Here is an 18,333-nt window from a genome sequence, read left to right on the forward strand (position 1 = left end):
CAGGGGTCAGCTTGGGGACAGGCGGGCCTGCGGAGGACAGTGTGGGAAGACGACCAGGGCAATATGTGCTTCAGGAGTCAGAGAGAAACCCTCCAACCTTCCCGTCCTGAGGCGGGAGTCCCGCTCACCCCACTGGAGGCAGGGGCCAGATAGCTCTGTGTCTTGAGCCTCTTTCAGGAGCGGCTGGTAGATGGTCCCACATGAAGTGTGCGACCTAACTGTCAGCCAGGAGGCCAGCGTCCAGGCTGGGCCAGCCGGTAGTGCTGCCCTGGGACAGGGTGCTGCTGGGTACGCACCAGTGGCCGGCAGATGAGCAGGGTTACACAGCAGGACAACATGGCAGGCATGGCTGCAGGGTCTGCCCTCGGCCAGGGCAGACTCTGGCCTATCCTGGAGTCCCTGACCTGGTCATGCTGTTCAAGAACCCCCGACTGTGTGGACCATCACTCGGGCAGACAGATGCCAGGGAGTCGAGAGCCAGGCTCAGGACCCACTGTGAGAGCTTTATCTTCTCCTCAACATAGGGCGTGGGGGGCACAGAGTCCTCCAGGGACATGGACTGAGAGTGACCACATGGTCTGTGACAAGGATAAGACAAAGCCCACACAGTGGCCAGGCCAACAATTGGCCGTCTGAGCCCAGCCGAGCCTTCAGCAGGTGGCCTCATTTCACGTAGTGTCAGAGCTGTCCCCCCATCTCGGCAGAGAACCTCACTTCACGCAGTCAGGGCTGTCCCCTATCCCAGCAGACAGCCCCCTCCAAAGCACACCATCCCACAAGCAGGCAGGGACTCTAACTACTGGACCCCATGTCACCCCAAAGTCTCTGAGTTGCCAGGTTATCTCTCTAAAGCAGCCCGCCAATCGTTCACCTCCCAGCCCCAAGTCCACGTCAGGCTGAACCATCATGCCTGCAACTCCCATGGCTGCGGGGACTGACATACCATGGTGGTCAGGGTGCTGATGTGTGCCCCGCCCCAGTCCTGCTGCGGTCTCAGAAGCACCCCCACACTCACCCCACACTGCCACCTGTTCCTTCAGCTGGATGCTGGTGCCACAAACTAAGCTCCGCCCCGGCCCCTGGCCCCTGCACCCTCACTGAGCAGCCCGTCCACTGCCAGCCCTGAGCCAGGGAAGAGGGTGCCGGAGTCAGAGCTGGGGTGGCGACCCTCCTCACGAGGAACCCCTGAGCCTTGACCAGCAGCACGTGGGACCACGCTGTGCTGCCACCCTCTGACCACGCGACACTGCTGCTCTGCCCAGCGGCCCCCCACACACACCTGAACAGGCGGCTCGGGAGTGCCCGCACGTGCACACATCACACACCTGGTGTCACAAGCATGTCGCTGCACGGTGCTCCCACACCGTCACGTGCTCACCCCAGCCCAGGCTCGTCCTCTCAAGCCTGACTCAGTGTCCCTCTCGGGGGAGGGGGACCTTCTGCCCTGGCTGCCTGGCCCCTCACATGCTTGTCCACTCTGCAGTAGACAACGCTGAACCCGTGTGGGGCCTCAGGATGCGGCAGAGCACATGCCAGGAAGGCCCTGTGACCCACCAGAACGCCCACCGAGTGGGTCCCCATGTCCACAAGCAAGCACTAAGAGCCTGGCCGTCGGGTGGACGGCCGTGACGTGGCCTCCGCACAGCCAGCAAGGACGGGAGCTGGCCGGCTTCGTCCTAAGCCCCCAGCTCTCCTGCTGCTCTCACACTGCCTTCCTGAGGGGGGACCCCAGCTCTCCGGCGCCGCAGTAACAGAGCTCCGCAGGGTTGTGACACACAGACGCCTGCTCTCGCGTGAGGCAGACTACATCCAGGGCGGCTTGGGGCACCAGCTCTGGGCCAGGCCCACGTCCCTCGGGTTTCCGCGTGAACTCAGTCTTTGTCCAGGTTCAGGAAGTTCTCAGCGCAGGGACCCTGGGTCCACAGGATGACCCCCTCCCTTCTCCTCGCTCCTGAGAGAAGCCTCTGCACTCACTCGCCTTTATCCTCTTCAAAGATGAAGACAGCGAGAGCCACCGCCTTGGGAAGCACCCTGGCACTGGACCTGGGCTGTGACCGAGGGTGGTGCATCCCACCTTAAACCTATCTTGTGAGCAGAAACACACCCGAGGCCGGCCCCAGGCCCGCCCAGCCCACAGGCCCACCACACACCAGGCATCCTGGCCAAGGCGGTGGACACGCCTGTTGTGGACACAGCCACGCAGCCATCACGTGCTAATCGGAACCCCATGGCCGGCCTGGGCAGGCTGCCACATTCTCCACTGGAACGTTTCGAAACGCTAAATTAAAACCTTCAGTACTACAGTGCTATCACACTTGCATAATCATCTTACATTTTAAAGTGAATATGAGGTCAATTGGGGGAATTTTTTTAACACAACTCAGGAGACGATGGAGCTCGTTTCTTAGCATGTCTATGCCCAGGCCCCGGCCCAGGCCACCATCCCTCACAAGTGGAGGGCCTGTGTCCACTGCCAGCAAGCTGACCACGCGTGACAGGGCCACAGGCTTGCCCTCAGAGCACAGAGACACTGATGCACACAGCATGGGCTCCCAAGGGGCCACCCTCAGTGGACACTGTCCCCGACACCCCGTGAGTGGGTTGGACAGGAGTGTGGTTGTCCAGGCAGATGGCCAGTGACAGGCCACTCAAGCCAGGCAGCCTGGTCAGCTGGGAGCTGCATCCACACAGAGGCTGGGATACACACGAAGGACGTGACGCACGGCCCGCCACACACTGGTCAGACTGTGAGACAGATGAAACCCTCCTCCTTCCACGGCTCCATGGTCAAGTAAAGGGGGTGATGGGACTTTCCTCAGGCCTCTCCACTGACACAAAACCCGTCTCTGACAGGCTGGACAACACAGTCAGAACTCAGGCTCTGTCCAGCACTGTCCACTTGTTCTATCTACTGTGGGGCCAAGCCATGCATCACAAAGCCCAGTACTGTCCACCGCGCCATCCTATGTCCTCTGCAGAGCCCAGCGCCGTCAACCTGCTCTGTTGCCTGCCTGCTGTGATGTCATGCGCCGCTCTGCCTGACACACGGCCTATGACGTCCTCTGACGCTCAAGGACCTGGGCTGGTGGTCTCAGAAGCCTGGTGGCACAGCCCTCGGGCCTTCTGCACAGCAACTTCCCTCAGGAGTGAGACCACCAGCGTCCTCAGAGCCGTCCAGGCCTCCCAGGGTCCTGCTCAGAATGGACTGGAGGTCCTGTGGGCATTTCCATTCAGACTTCTGCTGAGGAAGGAGTGAAAGGTGTGACTTCCCACAGGAGCCTTCAGCCTGAGAGAGCTCCGTGGTCCCCAGTCCTGCATTCACTGGGACCTCAGCAGTGACAGCAAGAGTCCCCCCAGGGCGCTACTCAGACACCTTCTCAGAGAGCAGGGCTCCTCCTGGGCCTCCAGCCTCCGCTCCCGCACGGCCTCTGCTCCCTGACAGGTGCACACACAGACACTGCCCTGGCGGTCCTCACCTCGAGCCCCGCGCATCACGACCACGTGCAATTACCCCCACCCCCAGCTCTTCTCTTTCCCAGCCGGGGCTGGAAGCACTCACTCTGTGCAAAGATTTGGAAAGTTCCTGAAGCTCCCCAGTCCAAGTCCAGAAAGGAGCCGGCGGAGCACTCAGCACCACGCTGTCTGCCGGTGTGACCGGCCCCGTCCGCGTCCCCACCACTCTAATGCCAACACTCCCGCATCTGCATCTGCCTCCCTTCTAGACGGGTTTCCCGGAAGATGCACAAGACTTCCAAACGCCTGGCTCTCAGAGCCCTCCACCGTGCAGCGGAGTCCGGCTCAGGGACTGTGGAGGACAGACCAGCCAGCGGGGTGAAGCCGTGAGCCTGCAGGGAAGCCGACCACCTCTTCTCTGGCCCGTGGAGCAATGGGCGGGCTCATGTGTGAATTTAACCCTGTGTCACTGGGTTCACTGTTAGACTGGAATGAAGGAATCTCCAGAGACAGCTGTGACAAGTCCATATGATCTCAGCACCAATGTGCCCAGCAGGCCAGCACACAGATGGCAGTGGTCATCAACAGGATAGGCAGTACAGGCCAGCTGACTCCTGGTTGACCCTGGGGTCGTGGGAGAGGCCATGACCAAGCACAGAAAGAGACCACAGAACAAGATGGCGTGGACAAGGGACAGAGGCAGAAGCGGGCAGAAGCTGTTCTGCCCAAGAACGGGGCAGGGAGGGAGGTGAGAGCCGGCCGGGAGCAGATGACCTGGGTCAGCCTGAGGCAGGAGACCAGTGCATGTGATGGCAGCCGCCCGCACCCCAGCTTCTCTGGCTGGGGCCTCTCTGCTCCTGCCGGAAACCAGTCACCTGGGAAGAGGGTGGCGGAGGAGGGCCGGGGAGGGGCCAGCTGGCCGGTCAGTTGGTCTCCTGCGGGCTTCTGGGGGGGGGGGGGTCACCAGACAGTACCTCCCTGCCCACCTGGCCCTGGCCTTGTCAGATGGCTACGTGGATGGCACGCCCTCTCACAGCTGAATCCCAGCACAGGCAGGTCCAGAACTCGGCTCCTGGTGGAGTGGCCTCTGGAGCCTTCAAGCTCCTGACAAGAGGCAAAGAGCTGTCTGCCCTGACTCACAGCAACCCTCCGCTGGGCTTCTGAGCCAGCAAATCTTCACAGGAGACTGTCCGTCTTTCTCCCAGGAAGCGCCTGGTGGTGGATTTGAACGTCCAACCTTCCAGTTAGCTCCACACATAAGGCACTGCGTGGTCAGGGCCTCTGAACGATGGCAGCTGTGTTGGGAGGCCTCAGGCTGAAGGCACACACATCTGCACTGCCCTAGGCTGGCCCCGCTGGCCTGCCTGCACTATCAGGAGTGGACTCCAGCTATGTGGACAGTCCTCGCAGGGAGCACTAGCCTGTGTCCCAGAACACTACTGCCCGCTATGTCACCATGGGGGCCCTCCTGGGGGAAGACAGCTGAGGGGGACAGAGCCCCTCTGAGTCCAATCATATCCCAGGGAGTGTCCACGTGGGCTCATGTGGACCACAGGACTCACTTCCAGGAGCTCCGGTCACCAGGGCCCCTGCTCCCCAGTGACCTCTGCAGGGATTCCTGGCTGGGCCAGGAGGATGAGGACAGACACTGCATCACGGGGACACAGCAGCAGCTCCGGACCCAGGCAGCTCCACCGTCACCGTGTCACTCCTGACACACAGGCGGGACCGGCTCCTGGGCCTCCACGACTCACCGGGAAGCTCCCTTGAACACTGGTCTTGTCACAGCTGCTATGTCCCCACAGCTCAGAGGAGAAGCAGCTGCAGGGCACCCAGCTCCCCTCCCTCCTTTGTGGTCTGGTCACCACATAGCAGGTGCACCCTGTCCCCTCCTGGGGCATCAGGGAGACCAGCCAGCATTTGGTGAGGAGTAAAACAGCAGCTTCCCCGTCGTCAAGCGTCAGTCCCAATGCCAGGCAGCCTCAGCCTGAGAAAGCACGTTCCCACCGTGACTCTGGGATCCCTTCAAAGTTCACCTCACAGAGATAAATTTCTCTTCCCCACCACTCTGTGGTAACCAGGCGTGCACCCACTCTCTTTAAGAGGTACACTCAACTGTGCCCACTTCTACAGGGGAGGTCTGCTGGTTAATCCGTCAGTGCTCTGACTGGATTTTTTAACGCCAGCCCCAGCCCCACTGATGCCAAGCCCAGCTGGTTCCGGCCACCCTCCACCTGGTCTCTGAGGTCATCGACGTCACAAGAGCTGCCCATCGGCCAGAAGAGCAATGTGGTTCTGGGCCTATCTGTCAGCCTGACATGCAATGTGTTACATGACACTGCCAGGACCTTTGTGCTTCCAATACAGACCCCAAAGTGGGGTGGCCCCGGCAGCCTAGTGCCAACCCGAAGGCATGAAGTTCAAATCCAGCAGCTGCTTGGTGGGAGAAAGTTGGGCAATCTCCTCCCACGTGATTCACTGCCTTTGAAGACCTGCTGGAGGGTGAGCTGTGAGTCAGCTCTGACTCCACGGTGCACACAGCAAACCCCCAAAGGGCCCCTGTGAGGTTAGGGTGAGCACCTCTTACCCAAAGCTGGCCGGTTCCCACAGTGCTGGCCACCCACCGGGACGTCGGCTGATGTGTGTGCGCGTCGTCGGGAATGACGGGAACCCACAGTGACCCAACGGGGGGACAGAGCAGAGCTGCGCACGGTCAGCAGTTGACGCTGGGTCGACGCCAGTCTCTGGTCCTGAGGAGCCCACAGAGCGGTCCGACTGCCCACCCTCCTGTTAACAACCGAGCACGTACCTGTCCTGCCGCGCTGTTACCGCGCCTGGCAAGCAGAGCTCTCTAACACCAGCCCACCATGCCGCCCCAGACCATACCACGTCTGGTCTTCACCAGAAGCGCAAGTGCAATGTGGCCACAGGACAAACACTGGGGGTCAGGGCCACACTCCCACTTGACGGAAAGAAAGCCGAACACACGGGTCCTAACACAGCCTCGCCACCAGCTAAGATGCTGGCATGACAGACACATCCTGCTGACCGTGAAGCTTGTCCTCGGCGGACCCACACACGCCCACAAGGGAACACTGGGTGACCATCAGCTTGCCCATGTATCACCCACAGCCAGAAAGGTGTCTCTGGACTGGCCTTGCGGACACGTTGCACTGCTGGCTTCTGGTACCTCCCCAAGGCGAGCAGTGAGCCCACTATTCCTAAGCCATTGCCGTGTCACAGCTGTCTAACGGAAACCTCACGTGGGCTCTGAAGGGACTCTTGTAAACCAAGAAACGCCAGTCTGAATTCCAACCCAGACTCCACGTTTATGTTTTCTAGCGTCTCTGCCAGGCCACACTCAGAGTTTCTGGAAAGGTCACTGGAGGGGAAGTGCTCTGCACACGCCCTCCACTGGGGATGGACAACCAGGCCCTGCATCGGATACGGCACTGCCCATGTGAGATGGTGCGCGCTGTGAGGATACCCACCGGTGAGGATGCCTGCCCACTTGTGGGGACGCCCACCTGTGACAGTGCCCATCTGCGACGCCACCTGTGAGGATGTCCACCTGTGAGGACATCTACCTTGATGCTATCTATGAGATGCTTGTCTGTGGGGATGCCCACCTGTGATGCCCACTTGTAGGGACGTCTGTCTGTGTTGGTGCCCATCATGTGATGCCAGCTGGGAGGATGTCCTTCTGGAAGGACCTCTATCTGTGATGGTGTCTGTCTTTGAGGACACCCGTCTGTGGGGACAGCTGTCTGCGACAGTGTCCACCTATGACAGTGACCATTTATGATGAGCAGGCCACAGGCATCCAAGAACTAGTGCCCGGGTCAGTTCTATGCAAATATCAGCGCCCCAGAAACACAGAAGATCTACACCCCAGGGTCTTACAGCCAACGTACCATCTCAAAAAAAAAAAGCCCCTGGCATCATCTAGCTCTTCAGAGGGGGTTATAGTTTCCCAAACAGTCTCTATTCAAGAGGCTGTGACTGGGGACATGGGGACCCTGAATCACACCATGACCTCCCCGGACCCTAGGCAGCCAGCACCAGGTCCCACTTCATAAGCATCCCCCTGGAAGTGCTCAGACGAGGATCAGCCTCTTGTCACCACCACACGGCCAGGTGGCCTGGCGTCCAGTGACAGACACGGCCAACACTACCCTCTTTTAACAGCAGCAAACATACAAACATGAGAATTCACAACGTTCGCGCCAACTTGGAAAGCACAGAGCAGACACGCGGCAGAGCTGACCCGAAGGCACAATGCGGCAGAGGGCCCCAGGAGAGGGCCGCAGCCCCGCAGCACAGCGTGGGCCCTGCTGCCTGGTGTCAGGGTCCCTGGCCAGGAGCCTCACTGCCCCGCCATGCCCAGCCTGAGGGAGGCCACAGGGTGTGGGCAGCAAAGACAGGTGCACACTCACCTGGCCGTCCTGTCCCACGTGGTGGATCTGCAGGTTGCCCTGTGAATAAAACACAAGAAGGAGAAGATGAGACAGCGTCCTGTCTGTGGGGACACATGGCACCTCCAGGAGGAACCTGGACATGGAGATTGAGGAACAGGAACCTCACAGCAGCCAGACTCTATGATCAGCCCTCCATGTCAGCATTTCAGAGCCTCCAGGCTAAAAAAGCCCACCCCTCAGAGGCTGAGGCATCAGACATGTGCTTCCCACGGCAGTCACTCTGTCTGAAGTGCTGTCAGTGAGCCGAGGTCAGGTGTGACCAGAGGTGCCCAGTACAAACAGGCCGTGCGAGGGCTCCATGCACACACATGTCCATGGGGTCCTGGAGCCAATTCCTCTCAGGTCCCGAGGGATGATCGCACCATTTGTGTATATGCAAAAATAAAACAGAAGGGAACGTTCAAAAAAATCCCTTGTATCCATTTCCTCCAGAATGAAAATGTCATCCTTTCCAGCTTCCCTTAGAGACACTGGCAGGCTCCCAGCAGGGGTAGGCGAGTGCTGTGGGGTCTCCGTCCCCAGCCCATGCAGCTGAGAACAAGCGGACCACAGACCCTGCCTGCTCTCGGACAAGGCGCCCCCTTTTCCTCGTATTAGATGCGGGAGGTGAGGCTGTGATGGGAAATGACTGCACGCTGCAGCGTCACCACGGAAACCAAGGGAACTCCAGGAATCCCCTCGCCTCCCCCTCTGACCCCCCTCTGGCAAAAGGCTGTGGAGGAGGCCGGGGGAGCGCTTGAGCTGTGAGGCTGGAAAGCGACAGGAGACGCTGCTGGACTCCTGGAGCGCCTCTGGTCTCCAACACCCTACGCGTCACTTCTCACACAAAGTTCTGAGAAGACAGAGAAGTAAGACAAGGAGGAATGGAAACCAGAAATACAGGGAGGGTGTGGCAAAAGTGCTGTTGCAACGTCAGGAAACAATGTGTCAGAAGGGCTGAAAGGTCAAGTTGCTCTGTGAGCATCGCAGTGTAGAGTGGAAGGCAGGATGAGAGGGGCCTTGCCGATGGCTCTTTCTGCTGGCCTCCTAGTCACTGGCTCTGCCGGCTGCCCCCGGGCTGGGAAGGGCTGTGCTGATGAACTGATGAGGTAAAGGGCCTCTCTGGGGTGGGAACAGACAAGGGGAGTGCTCAAAGGCTGGGATCAATGGTCTGACCACCCACCAGGCTTACAGCAAGCAGGCTGAGGGCAGAAGAGAGGAATCTCACTCCCCAAGAGGAAGAGGAACAGCGTGCAGCATGCCACTGGGGCCAGAGACACCATGCCAGCAGCAGAGGTGGCCCCCAGGACAAGGAGACAGAGCCGCGCTGGGACAGCTGCCCCTGGATGGACAAAGGGACAGAGCCACGCTGGGATGGCTGCCCCCTGGAGCCAGAGCCCATGGCCTCCGTGGGCTCGCTGACGGCTAGCAAGTACTCCTAACAGGCAAGCCAGGTGGTGGCTGCACCTGGGGTGGTGCCCTGGAGACAGCTGATCAGTGTCACGTGGGGGCATTACCACGTCGGCAGAGCCACCGCCAGTGGCACTTGGACAGGGCCCACAGCACTCACCTCGCTGTCCTGCGTGATCTGGACCTGCTCCCCTTGTGGCACCTGGGCAATGTGGAGGTGGCCCTGTGGGATCCACACAAACAAAAACACCAAGAAGCATCAGAAGAAATTGAAGCCTAAGGACACATCAGACACTTCTGGACATCCCGCTTGGGCCCCAGGTCCCTGCTCAAAGGACACAACCCTATCCTTAGCTGTGCGCTGTCACGTGGCGGGGACGCTCAGGCGGTGAGAGGTTAGCACGGGACATGCATACAGGATCGTTTACAGTCTTACACTAACCCTGGGCCCATGAAAATGCGCTCCCGCTCAGAACTCAGCAGGTCAGCCTAGGAAGGTGACCAGGAAAGCAGGGAGGGGCCAGGAATTCCCCAGCAAATGACACTGAGGCCCTTTTAAAATCACTGTCCACCTGGAGGGACCAGAAGTCAGGCTGTGCCCTCAAGGAGAGCTGGCCATCCTGGGCCCCTGGAAGCCACATGGACTGTGTGTAAGCAGAGGGGCCGGATCCACTACGCCTGCATCCACTGGGAAGCAGGACACGGATCTTCAGATCAGACATCGCAGCACTATGCAGACAAAGCAGGAAAACCAGCAAACGTGCTTCCTGAGCTCGGAGCCCAGCTGAAGGGCACTCACGCTCCCAGCCAGGGACAGAAAAGCAAACTCTACACTCGGAGGTGAGAAATGCATGTCCACCACCCTAGTCACAATCCCATCACGGTCAAAATGGACCTTAAGAAAAGCTGCCGGAGGCTGCCCACAGCCGTCCGTTCACTGCATTGGTGTGAGCCCCGTGTGTGCCACCTTGCCCCCCAGGGAGAGCCGATCAGGTGAGGAGCCTCCTCTGGAGGGAGACACTGCCTGACTCAGAAGGCCCACGTGGCACCCAGTGCCCATCTGTGGCAGGGGGAAGCTAAGCTGGTGCCACCATCGGACCCTCTATGCCAGGGCCTTGTCCTGGAAACGGGTCCCTTGCATGTCAATAAGCCATCCCAAGGCCCCTCGAGCGCCCGCCCTCAGCACCACTGTCCACGTGCTCCTTCCTGGGGTACCCCCCCGCCCCCCCCCCCGGTCACCAAGTGCAGTGCGGGACAGTACATACTACTTGGACTTGTCCATCTTCTCCAATCTGGTGGATCTGGACCTGCTGGGCGTTGGCCAGCGTGTAGTGAAGTGCCTGTGGCTGGGGCTGCGCGATCTCACTGGTGGGCGGGGGAGTGCTCAGAATCGTCTCTGTGGGGACACAGGGGAGGGCTGGTGTCAAAAGACCCCCCGCAGACAGACGCCCCATCCACCTCCAGCCTCCCCGTCCCCTCGTGCCCGGTGAGGAGGGGGCCATCTCGAGGCGACAGCCGTCTTGGCCGAGGTCCACATGGACGCTGGGAGGAGGCCCAGCTGCTCACGGTGGGTAACAAGAACTTCAGGGGTGTAGGCCTTGGGCAAGGAGGCTGGGAGGTGGGCGACAGTGACAGCACAGTCCCCTCCAGCTGTGGATTTGAAAACGTGCCCCCGAGACATGGCTCACGCATGAAAACCAGGACTGATGTGGGCATCCATCTCAGTCTCAGACCGGCAGTGAGCTGGACGTGCCCACCGCCAGGCCGGCAGGAAGGAGCCATTGTCTCCCAAGCAGAACTAACTGTCCACAGGCAACCTGGCCACTTTGTCCTGGCCACCGCTGCAGCTGCCCAGGCACCTTTGGCATGTACAGGGGATATGCAGGCAGTGGTTTTCAGGGGCTGTAACCTGCCATGGGGTGGCCCGTCCTTCTCCCACCGAGCAGCTGCTAGAGCTGAGCCACCTGCCTGGGGATGCCAGCATTAACCAACCAGTGCAGAGAAATGCAATGGCTTATCAAGAAAGATGTCTCAAACGAACAGTTGATTATATTAGGATGAAATTCTACGGGAGAAGTACGTTAGCAAGATTCAAAAGACAAAGGAAAGCTATGTGTCCGGAGTCCTCCGGAGCCAGCAGGCTGTGCGCCCCAGGGTCCCAGCGCCCAGGCCACACCACAGGTGTCTTAGAGGAGTGCAGCGAGGCACGCACGCTTCACTCACGCTCCTGAAATACGTCCTGCTGGATGCCTCCAAATCAGAGTGTCAAATGAACGTCCCTACTCTCCAAACTGTGAATTCAAAAAGCTGTGAAGAGCATACCTTTTCCAGATCCCTTCAGAGCCGTGAACAGAGCATCTCGCTCTGCTCCACTGGTCAGCTAGACCAACCGGGCCATCTACCTCCCACGTTAGCAAGAATCAACGGCCTGTGTGCTCCCAAAAATTGAAAGCAGGGCTGGCCCCCAGCCCCGCCACCCACCACGTGAAGCCCAGTTCAGCCCCGGCGGTAAATGCTACAGAGGAGGGTGCAGTGGGAACAGCTGCGCCGGTCCCTGTACTGACCAACAATCGTCTCCCAGTCACACCACGGCCCAGAGCTGCGGGCTCCCCTGCTGCTGGGTGGGGGGAGCCCTGAGGAAGTTCCAGGTGGCTGGGGCATTACCACCCACCGCAGGAGGAAATGAAGCAGAGTCATGTCCCCCACGTACACCCCCATCCGGCGCCCAGAGGCCTCACAAACACATCCACAGGCAACACGGGAGCAGGCCCCTGACTCAGCAGCTGAAACTCCGGACACCGCACAGGCATCCACAGGGCCTGGGGTGCAAACCAAAATGGCACTTGCCTGTTAACTGACAGGTCAGAGGTTTAAGGCCACCAAGGCCTCCACAGGGGACAGACCCACAAACTTGTCTTTTAGATTTGGGCCCTGTGGCAGTTCTGCTGTCCTTGAGTTGGTGTGAGCTGGAATCACTGTGAGGGCATGACACGTGGCCCCGTCTAGGGCTTTGCACCCACCAGCAAGCCTGGCGGGAGAGAATGTGTACACACAGAGAGAGCAGGCCCAGCCACCTGAACCGCCGGCAGCCACAAAGGTGGACGCAGCGTTACCCGAGAGGACGATGCAGACACCAGAATAAATGGACTTTCTTAATCTTGTGGAGCTAGTGGCTCTGTGGTTTATATTCAAATCGGCGGTGTCAGTGCAGCTCTGAAGAGGCTAGCCTTGGCTCAAAATCCTGTTTAGAGTATTTGAAAAATCCTTTTCCTATCCACTGACAATTCAAAAGTAAAGGCGATAGCCCAGCTGGGATTACTGCCCACGCCAAATTAACAAAGCCCGGCTTAATTATGCATCGCTGGACTACTTCCTTCACCAAAATAGCCTCAAGTATCAGATTTGCTTTTTTAGGCAAAGACGGGGGCAAACGAACAGGGCAGAATTCCCGGAAGGCCCCTCCACGAACTACACACTGCACTTCACCTGGCTTTAGCCAGCTCGAGTAAGTTAAAACCAGGAACACAAAATGGGCTCAAGCTGTGAAGAGCGGACTGAGACCCCGGCCCTCCTGGCACCCGGGACAAGGAGGCCCCGTGGGAGGCTCTGGCTTCTCCCCAGTCCACAAGGGCTCCGGCCCGGAGTCACAGGAACACGAGGTCACAGCACTGAAGCGCACTCCTGACTCATAAACACCCCAAGGCTCATGGCCCTGGTGACCCCTCTCACAGTTCACACGGCAACCCCTTGGCCTCCACACTGTCCCTGAGCTGGGCATGTCTGTCCCGGGCAGTGAAAGTTTCCTCCAGCCCCAAATCATGCCTCACAGAGCCGGGCCAGCTGGCTGGACAGAGGAGGCGGACTCCTGCCACTGGGCCCAGGGTGGTGAGGGCTGTGGGGCAGCCCACACTTCACAGGGTCGGGCCAGCTGGGTGGACCCGGTGTCGGGTCCGGGGATGGCCGCCGAGTGGCAGCTGCTCTGGAGGCCCCGTCCGCGGGTGTCCCCTCGGTGCTGGCCATCGATGAGGCTGGTCTCCCGATTGTCTTTCAGAACGCTGACTCCGCAGCCCAGTGTTCCCACCGGTCACCTCGTCGCAGGAGTCGCCTGCTCACCGTGTCGCTCTTTTTCCTTGTGATAAATAAGCCGCTCACCGACTGAAGGAGAGGAGCCGGGGCGTCCAGCCGCGAGGACGCCGCCTCCCTCGCCCTCAGCGCCCCCAGTGCCCCGGCCGCCTCTTCCTCGGGGCCTGGCTTTTCCTCTCAGGATCCGCGAGGATGGTCTTTCTCCGCCGTTACAGATACGTGTTTCCTCTCATTGTAACTTGAAATTAGAACATAAACTCATGGCAACTACTCCGCCGACTCAGGCCAAGCAGGTCGATTTTCGGCTGACTAAACTGCACTGCACCTCAGGGCGGGCTCGCCGTCTCGCGGTGTGAAACCCGCCGCTGGGGCACCCTTTCTTTTGGCAAACACTGCGGGTGTGTGGACGACCCGAGGGTGGCACCGCGTGTTTTCAGGCCGTCTTGCTAGTGCCCTAGTCTTCGTCTGCTGATTACTCGCCCTTCTCCTGAGGGTCAAAACTCCTGTTTACCACATCTCGTAACGACATGGTGAGATTTTCTTGTTGGGTGTTTAGGTTTCCTTGTTTCCTTTAAAATACAAAGCTCACTGCCATGTCAGGACCAAGTCACAGCTAACCTTCTGGGAGGCTTTCAGGAATTATCAAGGGCACAGAAGAACGCCGCCATCTTTCTCCCTCAGAACGGCTGCTGGGCCCCACGGACCGGCGTGTTGAACAACGCACCCGCCGTTCTCTCCCATCCTTCCAAGGCCCGGCTATAAGCTCTGCTGGTGTGGGCCGTGGACCGTAAGGAGCTCACCCTGCTTAGACCCACCGGCTGCTCTGGGGGACAGACGGGCAGTCTGTGAAATCCCCCTGGAGGGTCAGCTAGGAGGCGGTTTCCACACGATGGCACACAACAGTCATAAGCTGGCGTGACCTTGGTACAACCTGTGGCGCTCCCAACAGTGGCCTCTCGCATCTCCCAGGCTCTCCTTTACTCCCTGGGACTCCAGCCCCACGAGGAAATGCCAGTCCTTGGAAAAAGGCCTCCTGCTGGGAAAGGTCAGTGAGGGGATGGCCTGACAGTGACTGTCACGTCGGGCGCGAGCGTGCCAGAGACCGGCACCTGATGACCACAGGACGTGGCCTCTGTGCCTCCCAGAAGCACTAGCCGGGGACGCTCCGCACGGGCAGGTGGGAACCTGCCCGGCTCCTGTCCACGGGCACCGGCATCTGGGCACTTCCTGTCCAGCCGCTGGGTTTTTCCTGCATGAGTCAGACCTCCCATGTGGGTGCCCTCCAGCACTGTATCCTGTGACTCTCAGCTGCCCCACCTGTCCCGACCCGGGGAGACAGCATGCTCGGCCCAGCGGGACGGCAGGGAACGGCTCAAGGGTCCTCTCTCGGGGATCCCTGGCCCGAGCAGTCCCGAGTCTGAGCACAGTCGTCTCTGCCCACAAGTCCCGGCTGCTATGGCAAGAGTGAAACCTGCCGCGTGCCACCGCACCGTGGGGAAAGCAGAGCTCTCCTGCCCGTCATCTGAAACAGCGTTTCCTTAAACGATGACACTTACAGTGCCCTGCTAGTCGTTTGGAAACTGGAGGAAACACAAAGAAAAACTAAAATTACACTCCACCTAAAGAGAACTGTGTCAAAATGATGACATCTCTTTTCGGTCCCCTCTCCACGCCACTACGCACCTGTAAGGAAAGTGGGGCGCTCCTGCCTGCCACTCCTCAGCTCCTAACACCCCAGAACATGGCCCAGCTCACATACCACACTTGTGTGACATTGGTACTGCACCAATATCCTGTGACCCCAACTCTGAGCACCAACTCTCGTTTTAATTCCTCAGACAGCGCCTGATTGTATTAGAAAGGCTCTGGTTTCACATGAAGAGATTCTTCAATACGTGTCACCCCAAAAAAGTCCCAATGCGTGTGGTCCACAGAGCTGGCCACCTCTCATCTTTACAGTCGGCAGCACTGAGGACTAAGATCTGATAACCACCAGCCCTGGGAGAGAAGCACTTGCTGACGTCCAAGTCCCAAAGAAGCGACTCAGAGTGCCAGGTAAGCCGAGCTAGCTGACAAAGGCCACGCTCACAACAGACTGGACATGGCTCACACTGCCCGACCCTGTGCCCAGCCTCCCTCAGCCGGCCCACGCTTCACACGCTCCTGCCAAGGGAGCTTCTGAGGGGATAAGACAACCCCCAGAATCCTGTAGGCGAGAGCTTTTTGAGAAGGAAAGCAGGCCACAAGTGGTGGACACAGCCACAGCCCACAGCCCCCAGCCCCTGAGGAGAAGCAGGCCTAGGAGTGGGCAGAGACCAGAGACGGACGGCACGAAGCCCAATGCCTTCCTCTGACCTGCCCCAGACCTTCCCACAGTTCCTGCTCAGCTGGTCTGTGTTGAGAATAAATGCAAAGGTTCTAATGTAAGTTGGGGGGGGGGCAGATTAGCAGAGATTTTAAACTGTCTTAATCTAATTCCATAATTGAAAAGAACACAATGGCACCAAGTGATCCCTAACTCACAGCGAGCATCTCTGGGCTCCAGAGGCCAGAAACGGCAGGACGAGACGGCCTCGCTTCCCTCCACAGACACCCAGTGGATCTGAACCACCAGCTCTTTGGCATAATGTTGCCTGTTGGTCCAGTGGTAGGGAATTTCATTTGGATGTTGAGAAGTAATCCATATTGAAGACGATACAGTCTTTGATCTTCTGCAGCAACTACTCCAAGTCTTCTTCATTTTCTCTAAGTGGTGTCGTCTGCATAATGCATGTTGTTCGTGAGTCTTCCTCCAATCCTGATGCCACATTCCTCTTCATACAGTCCAGCTTCTTGAGTGATTTGCCCAGTTTACCGATTAAACAGGTACGGAGAGTGGTCACAGCTGTGACGCACACTTGATTGTAAACCATGCATTGTTCCCTTGCTCTGTTCACACAACTGCGTCTCAGTCTATGTCTAGGTTTCCCAAAATCAAGTGTTTTGGGACTCTCTTTCTTCTCAGTATTATCCATAATTCATTATGATCTACTGTCAAATACCTTTGCATAATCAATAAAACACAAGTAAATATCTTTCTGATACTCTCTGCTTTCAGCCAAGATCCAGCTGATACCAGCAATGATTTCACATCTTGTGCCACAGCCTCTTCTGAATCCAGCTTGAATTTCTGGCCATTCCCTGTAAATGTATTGTTCCAGTATTTTTTAATAATATGCAATGAAGTTTTACTGAAGGTTTTAAATATTTTCCCATTGTTGTTGTTGTTATGTGCCATTGAGTCACCTGCGACTCACAGTGACCCTCTGTACAACAGCTCTGAAGCCTGCCCTGTCCTGAGCCTGTCTCTCTGACTCTGACACACCCATCCCCACTGCCCCGGTTACTGTATCAATTCATCTCATCTGGGGTCTTCCCCTCCTGCACTGTCCCTCCAACCTTCCAATCACGATGTCCTTCTCCAAGGACCAGTCTCTCCTGGCCATGTGCCCAAAATATATGGAACTTCAAAATCCTAGACTCCAACGAGAAACTTGGTTGCACACTCTTCAAGACAGACTTATTTGTTTCCTTGGTGGTCTATGTCCAAGACTCTTCTCCAGCACCACAACTCAAAGACATCAATTCTTCTTCTGTCAGCCTTAGTCATTATCCAGCTCTCTGATGCACAGCAAGTAATTACAAAGATCATGGCCTGGATCAGGCACACCTTAGTCTCTAGACTGACATCGTTGCTTCTCAGTACTCTGGAGATATCCTTGACAGCAGATTTTTCCCAGAGCAATTTGTCTTTTGATTTCTTGACTGCTGGTGACAAGATTATTGACTGCGGAGCCAAGGAAGCTGTAATTGTTAATAACTTCAATCTCTTCTCCGTCATCATGGTCCTGTCAATTGGCCCAGTGGTGAGAATTGTTGTTTTCTTGATGTTGAGCTTCAATCCATATTGAAGACTATAGTCCTTGACTTCTGCAGCAAGTGCTTCAGGTCCTCCTCAGTTTCAGTAACAAAGGTTGTGTCATCTGCATAATGTAGGTTGTTGATGAGTCTTTCTCCAATCCTGATACCACATTCCTCCTCATACATCCCAGCCTCCTGAATGATCTTTTCCCTATATGTTGATGTTGTTGATTGCTGTTAAGCATGAGTCATAGTGACCCTATAAACAAAAGGCCTGAAGCCTTTCTATAACTATTAACATTTGTCAAAGTTCATAGAGTTTCCAATTGTTTAGGAAGTGGATGCCACTCCTGCTTAGAATTTATATATTTTCCCTACGTAGAAGAATATTTTTGCCAACAAAGAGACAGCTTATTTTAACAAGCAGGATAACAACGAGAACGAGTAACAATTCATTTTTTTCTTTTTGGGGGATGATGCTTAAAATACTTTTACTAAAATAATGAATAAATACTATTTATTCATGAGAGCCAGCCCTGGAGGCCTACCTGGCCAGCAGGAATACCCCTCCACTAAGACTTTCCAATCTATTCACAGTCTAGCCGACGCCAAATCACCCGAGTTGCCGAATGGGATCTATCAGTAAGAGAAAGGCCAGATTTCATCAAAGGGAGTGAGTGCATCTCTTCAGTGACCAGACCAGCACACGTGGTCTAGTGCAGGAGCGGTCTCTGCACACACGGTCACCACACAGGCGCAGGAAGCACGTGTCCACTGTGGGAGCCGTCTTCACACACACGGTCACTGCACAGGCACAGGCAGTGTGTTACACAAGTTCACCACACACACGGTCACTGCACAAGCATAGCAGTGTGTGTCCACTGTGGGAGCCGTCGCCACACACAGTCACCGCACACAGTCCTCCATACATGGTCACTGCACACACAGTCCTGCACATATGGTCACCGCACACACGGTCACCGTACAACAACAGCACACAGGGTTACCACACAGGCGCCCCCAGCATGGA

General features: G+C 57.4%; 1 protein-coding gene across 4 annotated transcripts in view; it reads right to left on the reverse strand.

Moving 5' to 3' along the window:
- The window catches only part of BANP (BTG3 associated nuclear protein), a 44,368-nt gene that overhangs the window by 1,658 nt on the left and 24,377 nt on the right, over nt 1-18,333 (reverse strand). For 2 of the 4 annotated variants that reach the window (XM_006888779.1, XM_006888777.1), the window contains 3 exons: nt 10,586-10,716; nt 9,481-9,543; nt 7,890-7,928 (listed from right to left, as the gene is read on the reverse strand). In XM_006888779.1, the coding sequence (XP_006888841.1) occupies nt 7,890-7,928; nt 9,481-9,543; nt 10,586-10,716 (233 nt within the window). Of the gene's footprint in view, nt 1-7,889; nt 7,929-9,480; nt 9,544-10,576; nt 10,717-18,333 lie in introns of all 4 variants that reach the window. The other 2 variants (XM_006888778.1, XM_006888776.1) reach the window with 1 other exon arrangement.

The sequence above is a fragment of the Elephantulus edwardii genome, unplaced genomic scaffold (assembly GCF_000299155.1).
Source record: "Elephantulus edwardii isolate Elephantulus edwardi_28Jun2011 unplaced genomic scaffold, EleEdw1.0 scaffold00072, whole genome shotgun sequence".
NCBI classification, from domain to species: Eukaryota; Metazoa; Chordata; class Mammalia; order Macroscelidea; family Macroscelididae; genus Elephantulus; species Elephantulus edwardii.